Source organism: Sus scrofa, chromosome 1, assembly GCF_000003025.6.
Source record: "Sus scrofa isolate TJ Tabasco breed Duroc chromosome 1, Sscrofa11.1, whole genome shotgun sequence".
NCBI classification, from domain to species: domain Eukaryota; kingdom Metazoa; phylum Chordata; class Mammalia; order Artiodactyla; family Suidae; genus Sus; species Sus scrofa.
Genome location: NC_010443.5, coordinates 127648160 through 127669093, shown reverse-complemented (window position 1 = coordinate 127669093; position 20934 = coordinate 127648160). Strand labels below are relative to the sequence as shown.

The 20934-nt window shown below is 38.1% G+C and overlaps 2 protein-coding genes across 9 annotated transcripts in view; one reads left to right on the top strand and one right to left on the bottom strand.

Annotated features, from left to right (window-relative positions):
• The window catches only part of WDR76 (WD repeat domain 76), an 89593-nt gene extending 72264 nt beyond the window's left edge, over positions 1 to 17329 (top strand). For 5 of the 7 annotated variants that reach the window (XM_021096554.1, XM_013993070.2, XM_005659669.3 and 2 more), the window contains 4 exons: positions 1964 to 2181; positions 3018 to 3170; positions 4792 to 4845; positions 14652 to 16975. In XM_021096554.1, coding sequence (XP_020952213.1) covers positions 1964 to 2181; positions 3018 to 3170; positions 4792 to 4845; positions 14652 to 14904 — 678 coding nt within the window. In that variant the 3' untranslated portion in view covers positions 14905 to 16975. Of the gene's footprint in view, positions 1 to 1963; positions 2182 to 3017; positions 3171 to 4791; positions 4846 to 14651 lie in introns of all 7 variants that reach the window. The other 2 variants (XM_021096581.1, XM_003121544.4) reach the window with 1 other exon arrangement.
• FRMD5 (FERM domain containing 5) overlaps positions 15982 to 20934 on the bottom strand; it is a 335453-nt gene continuing 330500 nt past the window's right edge. Inside the window, exons 15-16 of one of the 2 annotated variants that reach the window (XM_021096605.1) lie at positions 20872 to 20926; positions 15982 to 20536 (exon numbers count right to left, since the gene is read on the bottom strand). In XM_021096605.1, the coding sequence (XP_020952264.1) occupies positions 20523 to 20536; positions 20872 to 20926 (69 nt within the window). In that variant the 3' untranslated portion in view covers positions 15982 to 20522. Of the gene's footprint in view, positions 20927 to 20934 lie in introns of both variants that reach the window. The other variant, XM_021096597.1, reaches the window with a different exon arrangement.

Here is a 20934-nt window from a genome sequence, read left to right as displayed (position 1 = left end):
CTTCCTTCCTTTCTCTTTCTTTCTCTCTCCTTTTTCTCTTCCTCCCTTTCTCTCACCTTTCTTTCTCTCTCTTTGAAAAAACTGAGGTAAAGAGGTTTATTATCTTGCTCAAAGACGTAAATGGCAGAACTAGAATTTTCACTTGGGTCTGTCTGACTCCAGAGCCCCTGTACTTAACCATTTTATTTTATTTTACTTTTTCAGGGCCACATCTGTTGCATATGGAATTTCCTGAGCTAGGGGTTGAAAGGGAGCTATAGCTGCTGGCCTACGCCACAGCCACAGCCATGTGAGATCCAGGCCGCATCTGTGACCTACACCGAAGCTTGCAATGTTGGATTCTTAACCCACTGAGAGAGGCCAGGGATCAAATTTGAGTCTTCATGGACACTAATTGGGTTCTTAACCCACTGAGCCACAGTGGGAATGCCACCATTTTAATATAGTGATTGGATATCTAATATTTCGTTTGTGTACTTTGGGCTTTCTTTGGTATGTGGGGGTTGGAATGCCTTTATTATATTAATTCGTTAATCTCAGATAATAATAATACTTGTTATAAAACTAAAAATCAGAAATTCATGATTCAGTGATAACAATTGTGGTCATTCTTTCTTGACTACTGACATGCTCTCCAACATTTATTTAAAAAAAATTTTTTTTATTATAGTTGATTTACAATGTTGTACCAATTTCCTTGGGCAGAAAAGTGACCCAGTCATACATATATATACACTCAGTTTTTAATTTTTTATTACTTATATGTGTGGGCACTGAGTGCAAAGTGATAATATTGTGGATTTTGATTAAAAATTATAACAATACATGCTCATGATGAAATATTTACAATAAATAAGGTGTTCAAAGTAAATCTGCCCTTTCTCCATTCCTACTCTCCAGAAGTAACCTTTATTTCTCAGTGTGCTTCCAGAAAGTACACACATATTTAAAAATATATAGACACAGATTTTTTTCTTTGTATTAATGGGTTCACACTATATACATACTTTATTTGCAACTTACTTTTTTCATTTATTAGTATATCTTGGGCAGTTAGTAGTACAAATCTGCCTTACTCTTTTTAGCATTTCATGGTATTTCAAAGTAAAGTAAAGATGTGCTGGAGTTCCTGTTGTGGCGCAACAGAAATGAATCCAACTAATATCCGTGAGGATGAGGGTTTGATTCCCGGCCTTGCTCAGTGGGTTGGGGATCTGGTGTTGCTGTGAGCTGTGGTGTAGTTTGCAGAATGTGGCTGTGGTGTAGACTGGCAGCTGTAGCTCCTATTTGACCCCTAGCCTGGGAACTTCCATATGCTGCAGGTGAAGCCCTAAAAAGAAAAGAACACAAAACAAAACAAAGATGTACCATCATGATTTAACCAGGTCTTTTTTGGTGGACATTTAGGTTGCTTTTTATTGCTGTTATAATCAGTCTTGCAGTAAGCATTCTTATATATATCTTCGTGAAATTATTGGATCTAAGGGTATATATAAGTATTAAGTGTTTTGGTAGATGTATCCTGATTGCTATAAAAATGTTCTATTTATACTTCCACTAAGAGTAGGTGAGCATTCAAGCCATATACCTTGGATTTAGATGGCAAAGTAACTTGGTATGTTAAGGTATTTCAGTTGGATAGACTTCAGATTCAGTCCATTTCCTGCTAAGTTTCACAGGGTAGATCTGTAATTGAGGTTGATTGGATTTAAGAGATTTGGAATATAGCCCCTGCATGGGTGGATGGGACTTCTGATTGATTGTAGGTGAGTCTCACAGCTGATCAGTGCCTTAGTTTCCATCTCTGTAAAAGGGGATGATCATTTTGCCCTATGCTTCATGTGGGGATGGATGGGAGAATGAAGAAAGATATTTGGGTTTTGTTACTCTTTTAACAAAAAATTTACGCATTGGCTTTCTCTAAAAGAAGAGTGTTAAAGTTGATTGTTATTTATATCCTTAGGTGTATAGAGGTGAAGGAAGTAGCTTTTCCTCTTTTGACTTCTTGGCAGAAGATGCCTCTACTTTAATAGTAGGTCACTGGGATGGAAGTATGTCTCTAGTGGATAGACGGACGCCTGGAACTTCTTATGAGAAACTTATCAATTCTTCTTTGAGCAAAATAAGAACTGTTCATGTCCACCCAGTGCATAGACAGTATTTTATCACTGCGGGATTAAGGTACGTTCCTCGTAACATTTTATGATTTAGGCCTTTTAAGGATTTAACATTTTTAATGTTAGAAGTAATGTTTTAGCTTGGTTGTCAAACTGACTTTTTTTTGGTGACACAGACCAAATAATTTTCCTTTCTACACTGACTGAGGAGGTTTTTTGTTTGTTTGTTTGTTTGTTTTAGTGCGTGTTTTTTTTTTATGAGCGATTCTTTTGGACTTAATAAATAATGAAAGTATTGAAACAAATATACATTTTTGTTTTCCTTGACTTCATTTATTTACTTCTAGTCTTTTGAGAAGAAAATTTGTAAAAGAAATAAAAGTTTTATGTGACCTATAATTTCTTAGTCTGTTTTAAGTCTTTTCTTGGAGAAATTAGAAAGCCAGCTAGAATCATACCTCTCTACACCCACATGGTTACATATATATGCTATAATTTTGGAACATTTATAGTTTTTAAAAGTCTGGAGTTCCTGCTGTGGCACAGTGGGTTAAGAATCTGGCTACAGTGGCTTGGGTCACTGCTGAGGTGTGGGTTTGATCCCCAGCCCAGTGCACTGAGTTAAAGGATCTGGCATTGCTGCAGCTACAGCATAGGTCACAGTTGTGGCTTGGATTCAATCCCTGGCCTGAGAATTTTCATATGCTGTGGGTGCAGTCATAAAATAAAATTAAAAAAAATCTATACTATTGTTTTAAAAATTAATACAGAAGATTAACATGTTCGATCTTAATTGTTCTTCAGTGTAGTAAGGATTTGAGTGTCTAATTTATGTTAAGCACTATTGTTCATTCTGTGTACTGTGGCAACACTGAGAATTATTCCTCCCATTCATTACAGGGATATTCATATTTATGATGCAAGGCGCCTGAATCCCAGTAGAAGCCAGCCTTTGATCTCTTTGACTGAACACACAAAAAGCATTGCTTCTGCCTATTTTTCACCTCTTACTGGTAACAGAGTAGTAACCACATGTGCGGATTGTAAGCTAAGGTAAATTGGGAAGACAAAAATAGGTTGTTAAAGAATTTAGAGTGTTTGTTACTTTGGTAGCCAGTAGCTTTGTTTATTATTGCTCCTTATTAAATCACTAGCATTGTTGTTTTGTAGCTGTATCTTGGCTCCCAAAGATCAATGCCTTGTATTCAATGGCTTTTCAGCAATTTGGGGATCTGTAAATTTCCTTGAGATTGGTAAGGGTGGTCTGTAGCTACCCCAGGGAGTTGATGTCAGGCTTTCCTTTTAGCACTGAAATTCCAATGAAAGAAGTCTTGTGATATGTTGGAAGTGAGATAATTTTAGCCTAAGGAGAAGCTCTTATAATGGGGATAGTGGGATCTACCTTGCAAGTGAAGTGCTGAGTTGAAGTTGCAGAGCCATGGGTAGCCAGTAAAGATAGCAAAATTTGGGTTTCTACACAAACTACTGGGTAAAATTTTATGGTTTTAGCCTTGGTACCTTTCTGTAGCTACTTCCTAAAAATGGATTTTAAAATGTAATGTAAACCAATTGAACAAAAATAGAAATAATGCCAAGTAAAAAAGATGTGGAGAATGTTAACGCAATAACAAAGGAAATGATTTTGTTCTCTTCTAAAATCCCTGACTTTGCTTAACATTGCAAGCATTTCTCAGTTCATGACTTTTTCCTTAAGTGATTTTGGAACTCATTCATTGTTCATTCAACAAGTGTCTGTGAATGTATACTGTGGGCCAGGCTCTAGAAAGGCACCTAATTTCTATTTAGTCTCATTTATTGGAAGGAACACGGTCTATATGTATGATAGGTGCCCAGTTAATTTCTAGTAATATCTGTGAGCATTACCAAGTAGTACATTAAGAGATTTAGTCACCAGATGTTGGCACCTCAGTGTCCCCTTTCCACCCATGAAATTTTGTCTTAAGAGCTTCTTATTTTTCCCATTCTTGTTCATTTGCACTGCAGGGTTAACTCTTATTACATTAGCTGTTAATGATTTGGCTTTCTAGTAATCTGATTAATTAATAAGCTCTAGTACCAAGAAATTGCAAAGGAATAGCTAGGCACAAGGAGAAGGGGAAGGTGGTAATAATAGGGTTAGTTTCTGCCAGAGCAGTACCATGCAGAAAGGAAGCTTCTGGATTCCTCCCATTGCTCCACAAGAACTCCTCCCCTTGGTTGCTGCCCGGGTTATTCTTGCCATTACCTAAAGTGACACTATCATGCCCTCAGCTGATCAGTCTCTTAGGGAAATTGCTCTCTATATATGCATTCACTTTTTAGGTTATTTGTGCATTTTTCAGACTATAGCCCTTATGTACAACCTGTGTTACTGTGAATCTGAATTTAGTTTTAGAGTCCAGATTATCACTTTAGAATGTGTATTTAAGTTTGGAGTAATAGTGTTTAAATCATTCCCACACTAAGGTATAAGCACTGAATTTTATAATATTCCTTGTAACTTTTATTAAATATATTAGCTGAGATTTGTTAGAGCCTGAGCCTATATATTTTAAAATATTATTTCATATCAGGAACCAATGAAAAACTTGTTAAATACACTGATAATATTTCAGAAATTTTTCAAAAAACAATAAAAAAGTGTGCTTCTTTAATCTTGCTCTTTATTTTACAGAATCTTTGACAGCAGCTGTATATCTTCAAAGATTCCTCTTCTCACCACCATCAGGTAGGTATCCATGTGCCAAATAGTTAGACCCTGAATTACTATGAGCTTTCTATTGGAGTGTATACGTTAGACATCTGATTGTCAAAGAGAAGTAATAGGTCTTATTTTGTACTACTTTGCTTAAGTGTTCCAGGTTGCTAGTTGCTATCCTATCCTGAAGGGTTCTAGCTTCCAGGTTCCCTGTCTATAAAGAGGTTCACTTTCTTTTAGTCCATGTCTGTTCTCTCCATCTGGGAGGTTATTTCTGGTTAAAGTGAATATATTCCAACCTGAATTACTCATGTTATCGTATTGATGAGACTAACTTGCTGGTGAGGCTCACCGAAGCTCTGTTTATTTTTACGTATTTGTTCAGGGTTTAGAGGGCTTCCCCACCTTCTCACTTACATTGTTTGGTTACCCTCTTTTTGCATCTGCTACTTTTAATATATGTATTTTACATCAGAATTTACTCAGTGCCTTCTTCCTAGACATAATCTCTTTATTAGTATATATTAAATTGGGAACATGATGTGTAATGTATGTTGATTTTTGCTTCTTGAGTTTCATAGTCTGTAGAGGCTATGTTTAAGTATGTTTTCTTTTTCATAGAATTTCCCCTCTTCATTTCCTTTTTCACACTTAATCAATTCTAGTTTATTTCTAACATGTATTTAAAAATTATTTAGGGTGATGATTCTAGGGTCAGTAGAGATAGGGTCATTGAGTGGCAGTGGGAAATGTGATTTTCCATAGTTCACTCTTCTTTATTAATTTTTTTTTTTTTTTGGCCTAGCCTGCAGCATGCAGAAATTCCCAGGCCAGGGATCAAACCTGAGCCATAGCAGTGACAACACCTGAGTCTCCAACCCACTAGGCCAATAGGGAACTCCCATACTTCTTTAATAAGAAAAGGTTGCTAATAGTGTTAAGGTATAAAGAATAAAGGGCACTGCTTTGCGTTTTGCTTTGGAGGGCAGTAAAAGCCCCAAATGCATGTTTTTTCTTTATTTTTAGTTGTGGTTGTAAAGATGTAACATTAAGTTAACCATCTTAACTATTTATCTGTACACATTTCAGTAGTGTTAGGTATATTCACATTATTGTGCAGTGGATTTCCACATGCTGCAGGCACTTTTTTTGGCTATGCCTACAGGCACTTTTTCCCCCAGGCCAGGGGTCAAACTCAAGCCACATCAATGACAACACCAAACCCTTAACTTCTAGGCCACCAGGGAACTCCTCTAGAAGTTCTTCATCTTGCAAAACTGAAACTGTGCCCATTAAACATTCATTCCTCTTTTCTCCTTCTCCTAGACCTTGGCAACCATCTTTCTACTTTTTATTTCTGTGATTTTTTTTTCTACTTTAGATATTTCATATGAGGGAAATCATGCAGTATTTGTCATTTTGTGACTGGTTTATTTCACTTAGCGTAATATCCTCAATGTTCATCCATATTCTAGCACATGAAGGATCTCCTTTATTTTTACAGGCTGCATAATATTCTGTTGAATATATATACCACATTTTCTTTATTCCATTCTGTTGAAGGACATTTGGGTTATTTCTACCTCTTGGCTATTGTGAATAATGCTGCAGCAAACAAATGGGATGCATATATCTCTTCAAGATCCTGCTTTGAATTCTTTTGGATATATACCCAGAAGGGGGATTTTGATGGATGGATCATCTCATAATTCTTTTTGTTTGTTTGTTTGTTTGTTTGTTTGTTTTGTCATTTTAGGGCCATACCCATGGCATATGGAGGTTCCCAGGCTAGGAGTCAAATTAGAGCTGTAGCCGCTGGCTTACACCACAGCCACAGCAACACAGGATCCGAGCCGCATTTGAAACCTATACCACAGCTCATGGCATCGCTGGATCCTTAACCCACTGAATGAGGTCAGGAATCGGACCCATTGTCCTCAAGGATACTAGTCAGGTCCTTTAACCGCTGAGCCACAACAGGAACTCCTATTTTTTAATTTTTTGAGAAACCTCTCTACTCTTTTTCCATAGCAGCCAAACCATTTTACATCCCTGTGGTGCACCATGATTCTAATTTCTCTTTATATGCATCAGTACTTGTCTGTTCTTTTGTGTGAGATAATATCTCATTGTGGTTTTGATTTGCATTTCTCTAAAGATTAGTGATGTTGAACATCTTTTTATATGTTTGTTGGCCATTTGTATATTTTCTTTGGAGAACTGTATATTCAAGTGTTTGCCTATTTTTATCTTTTTTTTCTTTTTAGGGCCTTACCTGTGGCATATGGAAGTTCCCAGGCTAGGGGTCGAATTGGAATTGTAGCTGCTGGCCTACACCCCAGCTACAGCAACACAGGATCTGAGCCTCGTCTGCAACCTATACCACAGCTCATGGCAATGCTGGGCCCTCAACCCACTGAGTGGTACCAGGGTTCAAACCTGCGTTCTAATGGATACTAGTCAGGTTCATTAACCACCGAGCCACAACAGGAACTCCTCACTATTTTTGCTTTTGGTGATATATATATCCAAGAAATCATTGCTAAATTCAGTATCCTGAAGCTTTCCCCTTTTGTTTTCTTCTGTATTTTATTAATAGTTTCAAGTGTTCTGTGTAGGTCTTTAACCTACTTTAAGTTAATTTAAGGTTACTTTCCAGCTCTATTCTTTTTTTTTTTTTTCCCCCCTTTTTAGTACTGCACCTTTGGCATGTGGACGATCCATGGCTAGGGATCAAATTGGAGCTATAGCTGCTGGCCTACACCACAGCAATGTAGGATCTGAGCCACATCTGTGACCCACACAATAGCTCATGGCAATGCCATATCCTTTAACCCACTGAGTGAGGCCAGGGATCAAACCTGCATCCTTATGGATACTAGTTGGGTTCATTACCATTGAGCCATGATGGGAACTCCCCCAGCTCTATTCTTTTGCATTTGGATATCCAGTTTTCCCAGCACCGTTTGTTGAAGAGACAGTCCTTTCCCCATTTTCTGGTCTTGGTATCCTTGCTGAATATCATTTGACCATGTACATGAGAGTTGATTTATTGGCTCTCTGTTTTGTTCCATTGGTCTTTCATGTCTGTCTGTATGTTAATACCACACTGTTGTGATTACTTAGTATGTTTTGAAATCAGGAAGTATGAGGCCCCCAATTTTGTTCTTCATTTTAAAGATTATTTTGGCTATTCTTTTTTTTTTTTTTTGTCGTTTTGCTATTTCTTGGGCCACTCCCACGGCATATGGAGGTTCCCAGGCTAGGGGTCTAATCGGAGCTGTAGCCACAGCCAGAGCCACAGTAACGCGGCATCCGAGCCACGTCTGCAACCTACACCGCAGCTCACAGCAACACCGGATTGTTAACCCACCGAGCAAGGGCAGGGACCGAACCCACAACCTCATGGTTCCTAGTCGGATTCGTTAACCACTGTGCCATGACGGGAACTCCTGTTTTGGCTATTCTTAATCCCTTTGAGCTTCCATATTAAGATAAGGATTTTTTTCTATTTTCTGTAAAACATACTCTTGGGATTTTCTTAGGGATTGTATTAATTGAATTCTATAGATCACTTTGGGTAGTATGGACATTTTAACCACATTAAGACTTCCAATCCACAAACACATTGTCTATTTATTTGTATCTTTTTTTTTAAGTAATGTTTTATAGTTTTCAGTGTATAAATCTTTCATGTCTTTGGTTAAATTTATTCCTAAATATTTTATTCCTTTTAATTGTTATAAATGATATTGTTTTCTTAATTTTCTTTCTGGGTTGATCATTGTTAGTATGTAGAAATGATTCTGATTTTTGTGTGTTGATTTATTTTTATTTTTTATTTTTTTGGCTTTTAACTCAGTTAATTTAATTATATTTACAGTTGTACTATGATCATCACAATCCAATTTTACAGCATTTCCATCCCAAATCCCCAGCCCATCCCTCCCCCCTCAATCTGTCTCCTTTGGAAAGTTTTTCAAAGTCTGTGAGTCAGTGTCTGTTCTGCAAAAAAGTTCATTGCATCCTTTTTTAAGATTCCACATATAAGTGATAACATGATATTTGTCTCACTGTTTGACTAACTTCATTTAGTATGATAGTTTCTAGATCTGTCCACGTTACTGCAAATGCCATTATTTCATTTCTTTTTATGGCTAAGTAATATTCCATTGTGTATATTACCACATCTTCTTTATCTACTCCTCCTGATGGACATTTAGATTGATTCCATATCTTGGCTATTGTATATGATGCTGCAGTGAACATTGGGGTACATGTATCTTTTCAAGTCATGGTTTTCTTTGGATAGATGCCCAGGAGTGGGATTGCTGAATCAAATGGTAATTCTATTTTTTTAGTCTTTTGAAGAATCTCCACACTGTTTTTCATAGTGGTTGAACCAATTTACATTCCCACCAAGAGTGTGAGAGGGTTCCCTTTTCTCCACACCCTCTCCAGCATTTACTATTTGTAGACTTTTTGATATGGCCATTTTGGCTGGTGCAAGGTAGTACCTCATAGTAGTTTTGATTTTCATTTCTCTAATAATGAGTTATTTGAACATATTTTCATGTAATTTTGGCCATCTTTTTTGGAGAATGGTCTGTTTAGATCTTCTGCCCATTTTTTGATGGGGTTGTTTGTTTTTTTGATATTGAGCTGTAGGAGGAGTTTATGTTTTGGTGATTAATCCCTTGTCAGTTGCTTCATTTGCAAATATTTTCTCCCATTCTATGGGTTGTCGTTTCATTTTGTTTAAGGTTTCCTTTGCTGAGCAAAAATTTTTAAATTTAATTAGGTCCCATTTGTTTTTATTTGTTCGTTTGTTTTTATTGTCATTACTCTAGAAGGTGGATCTGAGAAGATGTTGCTGTGATTTATGTCAGAGAGTGTTCGACCTTTGTTTCCTTTAAGAGTTTTATAGTATCCAGTCTTATATTAAGTCTTTAATCCATCTTGAATTTATTTTTGCGTATGGTCTTAGAAGTGTTCTAATTTCCTTCTTTTGCATGTAGCTGTCCAGTTTTCCCAGCACCACTTATTGAAGGGACTGTCTTTTCTCTATTGTATATTCTTGCTTCCTTTGTTATAGATTAGTTGACCTTAGGTGCCTGGCTTTATTTCTGGGCTTTTTGTCCTGGTCCACTGATGTATATTTCTGTCTTTGTGCCAGTACCATATGGTTTTGATGACTGTAGCTTTGTTGTATAGTCTGAAGTCAGGGAACCTGATTGCTCCAGTTCCATTTTTCTTTATCAGGATGTCTTTGGATATCCTGGGTCTTTGGTGCTTCCAAACAAACTGTAAAATATTTTGCTCCTAGTCTGTGAAAATGTCCTTGGTAATTTGATAGGGATTGCATTGAATCTGTAGATTGCCTTTGGTAGAATAGGCGTTTTGACAATACTAATTCTTCCAGTCCGAGAGCATGGTATATCTTTCCATCTGTGTCATCTTTGATTTCTTTCATCAGTGTCTTATAGAGTACAGGTCTTTTGTCTCTTTAGGTAGGTTTCTTCCTAGGTATTTTATTCTTTTTGATGGGATTGTAAATGGGATTTTTTCCCTAATTTTTCTTTCTGATATTTCATTGTTAGTATCTAGAAATTCAGTTGATTTCTGTGTATTAATTTTGTACCCTGCCACTTTATCAAATTCATTGATGAGTGCTAACAGTTTTTGGGTAGTGACTTTAGGATTTTCAAGGTATAATATCATGTCATCTGCAAACAGTGATGGTTTTACTTCTTCCTCTCCAATTTGGATTCCTTTTATTTCTTTTTCTTCTCTGATTGCTGTGGCTCAGACTTCCAAAACTATGTTGAATAGTAGTGGCAAAGGCAGACATCCTTATCTTGTTCCTGATCTCATTGGGAATTCTTTTAGCTTTGCACCATTGAGAATGATGTTAACTGGGTTTGTCATATATGGCCTTTATTATGTTAAGGTAGGTTGCCTCTATGCCCACTTTCTGGAGTCTTTTTCCAGAAATGGGTGTTGGATTTTGTCAAAGGCTTTTTCTGCAGGTATTGAGAGCATCATATAGTTTTTTGTTTTTGCCATTTCTTGGGCCGCTCCTGTGGCATATGGAGGTTCCCAGGCTAGGGGTCTAATAGGAGCTGTAGCACCGGCCTGTGCCACAGCCACAGCAATGCAGGATCCAAGCCGCGTCTGGGACCTACACCACAGCTCACAGCAACGCCGGATCCTTAACCCACTGAGCAAGGCCAGGGATCAAACCCGCAACCTCATGGTTCCTAGTCGGATTCGTTAACCACTGCGCCATGACGGAACTCCCATCATATGGTTTTTATGCTTCAGTTTTTTAATGTGGTGTATCACACTGATTGATTTGTGGATGTTAAAGAACCCTTGCATCCCTGGGATAAATCCCACTTGATCATGATGTACAATCCTTTTAATGTATTGTTGGATGTGGTTTGCTAGTATTTTGTTGAGGATTTTTTGCATTTATGTTCATCAGTGATACTGGCCCATAATTTTCTATCTTCATGATATCTTTGTCTGGTTTTGGTATTAGGGTGATGCTGGCCTCAGAGAATGAATTTGGGAGTGTTCCTTCCTCTGCAATTTTTGGGAATAGTTTCAGAAGGATAGGTGTTAGTTCTTCTCCAAATGTTTGATAGAATTTGCCTGTGAAGCATCTGGTTCTGGACTTTTGTTTGTTGGAAGTTTTTAAAATCACAGTTTCAGTTTCAGTACGTGTGATTGGTCCATTCATCTTCTGTTTCATCTTGGTTTAGTCTTGGAAGATTGTGCTTTTCTAAGAATTTGTCCATTTCTTCCAGGTTGTCTATTTTATTGGCATATAGTTGCTTGTAGTAGTCTGATATGATCCTTTGTATTTCTGTTATGTCCATTGTAACTTCTCCTTTTTCATTTCTAATTTTATTGATTTGAATCCTCTTTTTTTTCTTGATAAGTCTGGCTCAGGGTTTACCAATTTTGTTGATCTTTTCAAGAACCAGCTTTTCGTTTCATTGATCTTTTCCGTGGTTTTCTTGGTTTCTATTTCATTGATTTCTGCTCTGATCATTATGATTTCTTTCCTCTGCTAAAATTGGGTTTTGTCTCTTCTTTTCTCTCTAGCTGTTTTAGGTGTAAAGTTGGGTTGTTTATTTGAGCTTTTTCTTGTTTCCTGAGGTAGGCTTGTATTGCTATGAACTTCCCTCTTAGCACTGCTTGAGCTATGTCCCGTAGTTTTTGTATTGTTGTGTTTCTGTTGTCATTTGCTTGTAGCTATTTTAAAATTTCCTCTTTGATTTCAGTGATCCATTGGTTGTTTAGTAGCGTGTTGTTTAGTCTCCAGGTGTGTGTGGTTTTTGCAGTTTTTTTTTCTTGTTGATTTCCAGTCATATACCTTTGTGGTTTGAAAGAATGCTCAAAATGATTTCAGTTTTCTTAAATTTACTGAGGCTTGATTTATGGCCCAGAATGTGATCTCTCCTAGAGAATGTTCTGTGACTACTTGAGAAGAATGCATATTTTGCTCCTTTTAGATAGATTGTTCTATAAATAATATCTATTAAGTCCATCTGGTCTAATGCCTCATTTAAGGTCTGTGTTTCTTTGTTGATTTTCCTTTCTTTTTTTGGGGGGGGGTGTCTTTTTTTTAGGACCACACCTGTGGCATGTGGAGGTTCCCAAGCTAGGGGTCAACAGGGCTGTAGCTGCCAGCCTATGCCACAGCCACAGCATGCCAGATCCGAGCTTCATCTGGGACCTATACCACAGCTCATGGCAATGCTGGATCCATCCATTGCTGTAAGTTCAGTGTTAAATTCCCCCACTATTATTGTGTTATTGTGAATTTCTCCTTTTAAGGTTGTTAGCAGTTGCCTTACATATTGAGGTGCATGATCCTTTGTTGGGTGCATATATATTTACAGTTGTTAAATCTTCTTGGATTGATTATTTGATCATTATAATGCCCTTGTCACTTATAATATTCTTTAAGATCTATTTTGTCTGATAGGAGTATTGCTACTCCAGCTTTCTTTGGATTTCTGTTTGTGTGGAATATTTTCTCCCATACTCTTGCTTTCAATTTGTATGTGTCCCTAAAACTAAATGGGTCTCTTGAAGATAGCATATATATGGGTTCTGTTTTTGCATCCATTCAGTCAGTCTCTGTCTTTTGGTTGGGGCATTTAGTCCCTTTACATTTATGGTAGTTATTGATATGTATGTTTTTATTGCCATTTTATTCATTGTTTTGGATTTGTTTTTGTTGGTCTTTTTTCTTCCCTTCTTATTCTCTTCTGTTGTGGTTTGATGACTCTCTTTAGCATTGTGTTTGGATTGCTTTTTCTTATTTGTGTGTATATCTATTGTAGATTTTTGATTTGCAGTTACAATGAAGTTTTTGATATAGGAATCTCTATATATATATACAAGATTGTTTTAAGTTGTTGTTCTCTAATTGCAAGTGCATCCCAGTGGCCTGCAGTTGTACCCTTCTTTTCTCATGATTTCTGGTTTTGGTAGCATATTTGTGTGTGGATAATTTCTTTTTTTTTTTTTTTTTTTTTGTTTTTTGTCTTTTTTGTTGTTGTTGTTGCTATTTCTTGGGCCGCTCCTGCGGCATATGGAGGTTCCCAGGCTAGGGGTCAAATCGGAGCTGTAGCCACCGGCCTACACCAGAGCCACAGCAATGCGGGATCTGAGCCGCATCTGCAACCTACACCACAGCTCACAGCAACGCCGGATCCTTAACCCACTGAGCAAGGGCAGGGATCGAACCCGCAACGTCATGGTTCCTAGTCGGATTCGTTAATCACTGCGCCACGACGGGAACTCCGATAATTTCTTAATCTTTAGTATATGTATGCCTTTACTGGTTAGCCTTGTCATTTGTAACATTTTTTTATTCTAGTTGTAGCCTTTTATTTTCCCCCTAGAGAAGTTCCTTTAGTATTTGTTGTAAAGCTGGTTTAGTGGTGCTGAATTCTTTCAGCTTTTGCTTTTCTGTAAAGCTTTTTTTTTTTTTTTTTTTGCTTTTTAGGGCCACACCTGTGGCATAGGAAAGTTCCCAGGCTACGGGTTGAATTGGAGCTACAGCTGCTGGTCTACACCACAGCAACATGGGATCCAAGCCGCATCTGCAACCTACACACAGCAAATGGCAACACTGGATCCCCAGCCCACTGATCAAGGCCAGGGGTTGAACCCACATCCTTATGGATACCATTTGGATTCATTTCTGCTGTACCACAGTGGGAACTCCCTAAAGCTTTTGATATCTCCTTCAAATCTGAGTGAGAAGCTTGCTGGGTAGAGTAATCTTGGTTGGAGGATTTTTCCTTTCATTATTTTAAGTATATTGTGCCCTTCTCTTCCGGCCTGCAGAGTGTCTGCTGACAAAACTGCTGATAACCTTATCGGGGTTCCCTTGTATGTCATTTTGCTTAGCTGATCCTGTTAAAACAGCAATAACCTAGACTATGTATTTCTTATTTCTAGGGCTTCTTCTGTTTCCATGTGCTTAAAAAAAAGGAGGGGAGTCCACTGAGTTAGGAAATAGTGAACAAAAAATGTACCATTTCAGTAGACATTTAGTGACCATCCTCTGAGCATAAACCACAATACTTGGCACTGGAGTTTCAAACATGCAGAGGAAATCATCTCTGTCTTGAGTTTCAGACTTGTAGGAAGGATGAGATTAGATAGTTGGTGACTCCGTAACTTAATGAAAAGAAACTTGGCAGAGATAACCAGCATTTAGGAACAATGCCATCTTTACCCTCTGCCCATGCTACCTTGAGTTGATTAATACTTACTATCCTTTAAAAAAGTTACTTTTTTTTCACTAGGCACAACACCATCACTGGGCGATGGTTGACCAGGTTCCAAGCTGTGTGGGACCCTAAACAAGAAGACTGTGTCATAGTTGGCAGCATGGCCCATCCACGGCGAGTGGAAATCTTCCATGAGACAGGAAAGTCAGTGCATTCTTTCCTTGGTGAAAGCCTTGCGTCTGTATGCTCTATCAATGCTATGCACCCAACTCGGTATATTTTGGCTGGAGGTAATTCCAGTGGGAGGATACATGTTTTTATGAATTAAGTAAGTTGCAGAGTTACTTAATTGGTTTGGCAACAGCAATTTGTACAAATTAATCATTGTCTAAGGAGCCCACTAATTCATATGGCTAAGCCTGTTTACTTGGTAATATGTTCTGTTTAGCAACTATAAAATTGCTTAGTTAATAAGAACCATGAGCAGAATGTACTTTTAGTAAGGGAGAAGCCTTATATGCTGCTTCTACAGGGTGGGGAGGGAATTTGAGGGGAGTCTGTGATGCTTCAGCACTTTTAAATCAAGCAGAATGTTGAGAAATTCTAACATTATTAATGATAAAGCTTTGAGTGATCAGTATTAAAAGTTTTTGTGGTTTTGATTATGTAGTGATATATATAGATTTGTCGTTTATTTTATAGTTTGGAGTGAATATTTATTTAGACTCATACACTGGAAGGGGTCCTGAAAGGTCATCTAACTTGGTGATTTTGAAACTTAATTTTTTAAACTGAGAACCTTTTTTCCCTCCGCCTTGAAATTTAATCTTACACGAAATCCCAGGATAATTGCTGAGAAGCTTTGGTTTACTTGGGCAGGGCCTGTGTCTATGTGCATTGACCCTTTCCCTTCTCTGTCATCTACGTGGCTCTTGAGACACAGCCAAGGAGTCCCAGGGCCTGAAGGTGCGGGGTTTGGATCTACCCGATCCCTGTAATCCAGTGCCAGATTACCTTCAGACCAGTGTTTCCCCAATTGTGGGTTGTAGTTATCCATCCACATGAAATCAATTAACCGGCCATGAGCAGGGTTTAAAAAAATGAAAAGGAGAGAAATAGTATAGAAAACATAATTAGAATAAGTATTCTTTTGTGAAACTTAGTTCCATATGCATACATATTTGTAGGTATACATGCGTATGTATATTCTGATGTAAAATGTGTTTATTACTGTGTACTTCGGGTCGCAGTTAAAGAAGTGAAAGCTTCCTCCCTTAGAAGGTTGCAGAGAGCCTTATCCATCTCTGTCTTTAAACTCTCCAGAGGAGATTGTGTAGCCTGGGGAAGTGTTGTGAAATATCATTTTTGTCATTTCTTCATAAAATTTTTTTTTCAGAAGCTATGGCAATTTGAATGTGTCTGTTGCTGGAAGGGAAGCTACTAAATCGGTGACTACTATCACCCTGTGACATTACCTATCCAACTTTATTTCATTGTTCTTCATTGTCAAAGTACTACTGAAAGGGTATTGTAAATAGCTGCAGCAATATGTTTGATTTCTAAGAGGAACTATTATCTTTTCATAATTATATATCATAGAAATAAAGTGATGTGTATCATTTCCTTGAAGAACATTTTTTTCCTAAATAATTTCCTTCTCTAAATTTTGAGGCTTTGTTTATTAAAAGATTGTGGGTGTTTATAAGGCATAGGATTTCTCTATTTTCTTGATGATAGGAATACAGGAATTTATAGGCAAGGTGAAAATATTAATTTATGAAATGCCAAGCAAAGCTAAGTGAGGTTGAGGTATATTTAAACTGTCCTGGAAATAGTAAATGAAGCTTTTATACTCCCTTTCCCTTTTCTATACCATTTAATTTTACAGGTTCTAGAGTGGCTAGTTTTGTGGGATTTGTTCCTTTTTTAAGATGTTGAAAACTACTGTCAAATTAGTACCATCATTTAAGCTTTGAGTACTTGGTGGTCATTACTTGGCTTCTGCAATAAATGTTAGCAAATTCTTGATGTTTCTCACTTTTGTGGTTTCTTTGCAGCTTCACTTTAAGCTGTGCTATTTATATCCCATTCCATGTAACCAAAGTTCTGTCTTGAGGGAGTGCAGGAAAGAGAGAAGGAGAGTTGAGTGGGGGACTTGTTTCTTGGTGGTAAGCTCTATAATGGAGCAATTGTTTAAATCCGGCAAGCACACAAAGGACAGCTGTCTCCCTTAGGATATCCTTAAACTGTATTTTGTTGTGAAAGGCACTTCTCCAAGAGACTTGCTTGAAGCTGTGTGGCTTCTTTAATTGTGTGCATATTATGATTGCTATCTCCCTTCCGGACCAACCTTTTATGTTTGTTGGCCTTTATAATAAATCATAAGCATGTAAGCTCTGAATTCCCTGGAGTTATTTTCTTAGAGATGCCTGGCCTTTTTAAATGCCTTGTCAAGGAGGAAGGAGATGTTTCTCATTTGGGGTGGACAGAGACTTGGTCAGACTATGAGAGACCACAAATGATTAGGTATTGATAGACTCTGAGTTGCTTAAGACCTGTTTTAGTATTCTTTCCTTTGAGTTACCTTTCCACAGAGAAGACTTTGCAAAGGTAGTTCTCCAGGAAAGCAGGGAGCTTTAGGGCTGTGGATACAAAGATTTAAATACTTTCAGCCACTGTATATATAGCACATAAGAAGAAGGGGAGGGCAGAGACATGTGCCTTCTGTAAACTTGAGAGGAAGAAATATACGCTCTAGCTCAGATTCCAAAAACTTAGGTGTCCTGTTAGGCTGTCTCTTCTGACTTAATAGTTTTTTATTTTTCCTTTTCAGTACCTAATTGATGGCCAGTAATGAGTTTTAGTCCTAAGATAGCATAGACCCATAATTTGGTTCAGTTGGCTGAAAAGATAGAATTTTTTGAAGTATCTTTTGTGTGTTTTATTCCATTCCATCAGCATGTTGTAGGGGTCTATAGAGAAAGCCTGGGCATGAGCTAAAATCAGAAGTGTGTTCAGGTGCAGAGGGGCTTGTTTGTGGTTTAGGAACCTATGGAGTGGGAGTCAGGACAGGGGTCCTGAAAGGATATGTGCAGAGGTGAGTATCCAAAGGGCAACAGATGTAAATCTGTAGGATGAGGGGAAGCCACTCACATCCAGTGGTTTGCACTTTAAGAAAGACTTTTGTCATTAAAAAAAAAAAAAAAAAAAAAAAAAAACCCTCACTGGGGACAGAGCTTTTAGATATCATTTTAAAGGTAATGGGGTAGTTCCCGTCGTGGCGAATCCGACTAGGAACCATGAGGTTGCGGGTTTGGTCCCTGCCCTTGCTCAGCGGGTTAACGATCCGGCGTTGCCGTGAGCTGTGGTGTAGGTTGCAGACGCAGCTCGGATCCTGCATTGCTGTGGCTCTGGCGTAGGCTGGAGGCTACAGCTCCAATTCGACCCCTAGCCTGGGAACCTCCATATTCCGCGGGTGTGGCCCTAGAAAAGGCAAAAAGAAAAAAAGAATATGGGCCTAGAAGCTGGATCATCTAGGTTCTCCTCTGGGCTCTAAGACTGTGTAACCTTGGGAAAATCATTTCTTGGTTTTCCTTATCAGAAAAACAAGGTCCAATTCATCTCTAAAATTATTCCATACTTAACAGCTTCTAAGATCTTAATAGTATTTATTTTGGGGAGAATGACAAGGATAATAGATTGTTATAAGCAAAATAATTCTAGCCACAGAACAGCAGTCAGCTGTGTAAATCCCACTGGTATCCTTTTATCTACGTTGTTAACTTGAAGAGGGAGAAAGTGAGACAGGCTGCGAGTTAAAAAAAAAAAAAAAAAAAGAGTCCACTCTTCTATGATATTTAAATATTTATTTAATTTTAAAAATAATTTTCATGGCACCAATGATTTTATGCTAACTACATACTGCATATGTAGAAAAAAGTACATTGCTTTGAAGGAAAATGTAACCTAGAATTTTTGGCACACGGAAGGTTAACAACTCTATATTTTTTAATGAAACTAAGAAATTCACATTTGCAGGTAGTTTACCTTCTACTGCTTAGAGATGCAGTACACTATTCTTTAGTAAGAGTTTTATTTCCTCTGATAGATGAAGCTATGGAAACCGTTGCTTTTTCTACAATGAGATCAAACTAATTTTGAGAGAAAATAGACAGAGTGGAACACAGTAAAACGAGATAAAAAACCTGAACAATTTTTAATGATGGGGAGATACCCAAAAAAAGACTAGTCACCAACAAAGGTTTGTTATTCAAGCACTATTTTAAAAGCAAATTGAAGGAAACTTTTCTATCTGTATTTTGTGGGATAAGCCCTGGAAAAAAAAAATAACCTGAAAGTTTCTGGTCAGAGAGCAGAATCCAGCTGTTTGAAGTGGTATGGGATATTGTACTGTTAGAATTCTAGACACAGAAATGTACCAGGAAATGGAATACTGCATCTTTCTTTAACATGAATATGAAAGGTCAGAGTCGAGGCTATCACTCACTGCATAGAAACACCATATTCTAGACTGAGGTAGGAACACTACACTAAAAGGTAATCTGCTATGTTGCATAAGACAGTAGATATCCAGGTTTAAAACCAGCCCCCTATCTCCCAACAGCCTTTTTTCATCTCTGAGTCTACTTTTCCCTCTGATCCTGTGCTACTAAAGCCTTTCCTATGTAGATGACAGGTGGCAGTGGCTAATTAGTTCTAGGTGACCCCTAATCTTTACTAGGATCTCCCTCAGTTTTTGTCTCATCACTTGGAAAATAGATGTTTGTAATTCTGCCCAGATAGTTGCTGGTATAGAAAGGATTGGACAGGCTGTCTGCCATGCTTTGATTCTGGCAATGTTTCAGCATTCCAGTCCTTGATCTTGCTCGTGTTGGCATCGGACATCTCTGCTGGTTGGTTGTTCGAGCACCCTTTAAACAAGCAACCCCAGTGCCTCTACTGGGAAATGAATGACCCTGGATCTTTAACACATGTTAGGAATTGGAGCAGAGCTGACCCTCTTTCTGTTTACACCCCAGTAGGGAGCAGTTTTATTGCCTAGATCGGGGTTGGCAAATTATGGCCTGTGGGCCAAATTCAGCTCACCATCAGTTTTTATAAATAAAAGTTTCATTGGAACCCAGCCTTATTCCTTTGTTTATATATTACCTATGGCTGTTTTTGTGCTAAGATGGCAGAGTTGAGTAGTTGCCACGGAGCATAGTCCACAAAACTGGAAAAAAAAATTTACTATCTGGCACTTTATAGATGAAGTTTGCCAACCCCTGGTCTAGATGAGAGGGCATTTAAGATTACACAACATTCCCCCTACCTTGAAAAAAGAAAGACTCCTTTTATTCCATGACTGTCAAATTCAACACATGGACATGGGTCTGCTGTCTTGGGACAAACTAGGGGAAAGCAGATCTCCACATGACTCATTCTGTTCTGCATTTGGGTAGCCCAGCATCATAGAGTGTCAGTAGCTGCTCCACTATTACGTGGGCCCCAGAAACATGTCCACTGACTGTCCTTAAATAAGTCCTCAGGCCACAGGTGACTCAGAAATCTCTCCCTGAGATGAAAACAAGATCTTGTGTGAGTGGTTATAAGAGTTGCAGAGCTCGGGCCTTGGACCCCACACTCACCCTTCACGTGCTGTGCTTCTTGCATGCTTCCACGGCTTCCCTCGGCAAGGATAACTAATGCTTTCCTACAACTTTTACTTTCCTGGTGCAGAGGATGACCCTAGGGGGCAGTATTTCTACATCTACGTGTTGGTCTCTGCCAAGTTCACCTTCTTTCTTTTGTAGGCATCTCTTAGAACTCCTATTTAAAGAGATTCTTTTCCTGGTCCCTTCCAAGGCTGTTTGTTGATCTTGAAATTCTATTTTCTGAAGCTTTTCATTCTCAGGATCAGTTTCTTTCTTGCATCGTTTAAGTTCATCAGGCTCTATTTTCTTAGTCCATAAAGTAAAAACAAAATATGAATCGATAAGAAAATAACATTTTGTTAAAATATAAATTGAAATAGTCTTTTTTGGGGGAGGAGGGGGGTGTACAAAATAAGTACTGATTTCTGAATCTCAACAGTCTCTCAGGTACCTCGGCTCTGGTTTCTGCGAACTTCACTTAGTCTGACATCTCAGACAGTCCTATCCCTAGCGCCACTGAATTCACCTAATGCTTTATGGAGTGTTTGAGATCCTTCACAAAAAAATCGCAGAAGCATAAGTTCATTATACAGAACTCATGGTGATGCCCTCTAGGATCTAGTCTAAGGAGATAGACTTACCCCACCCCTGCTGCTGCTGCTGCTGCTGTAGCTGTGGTCCCTTCAGATGCCCACTCTGCTCAG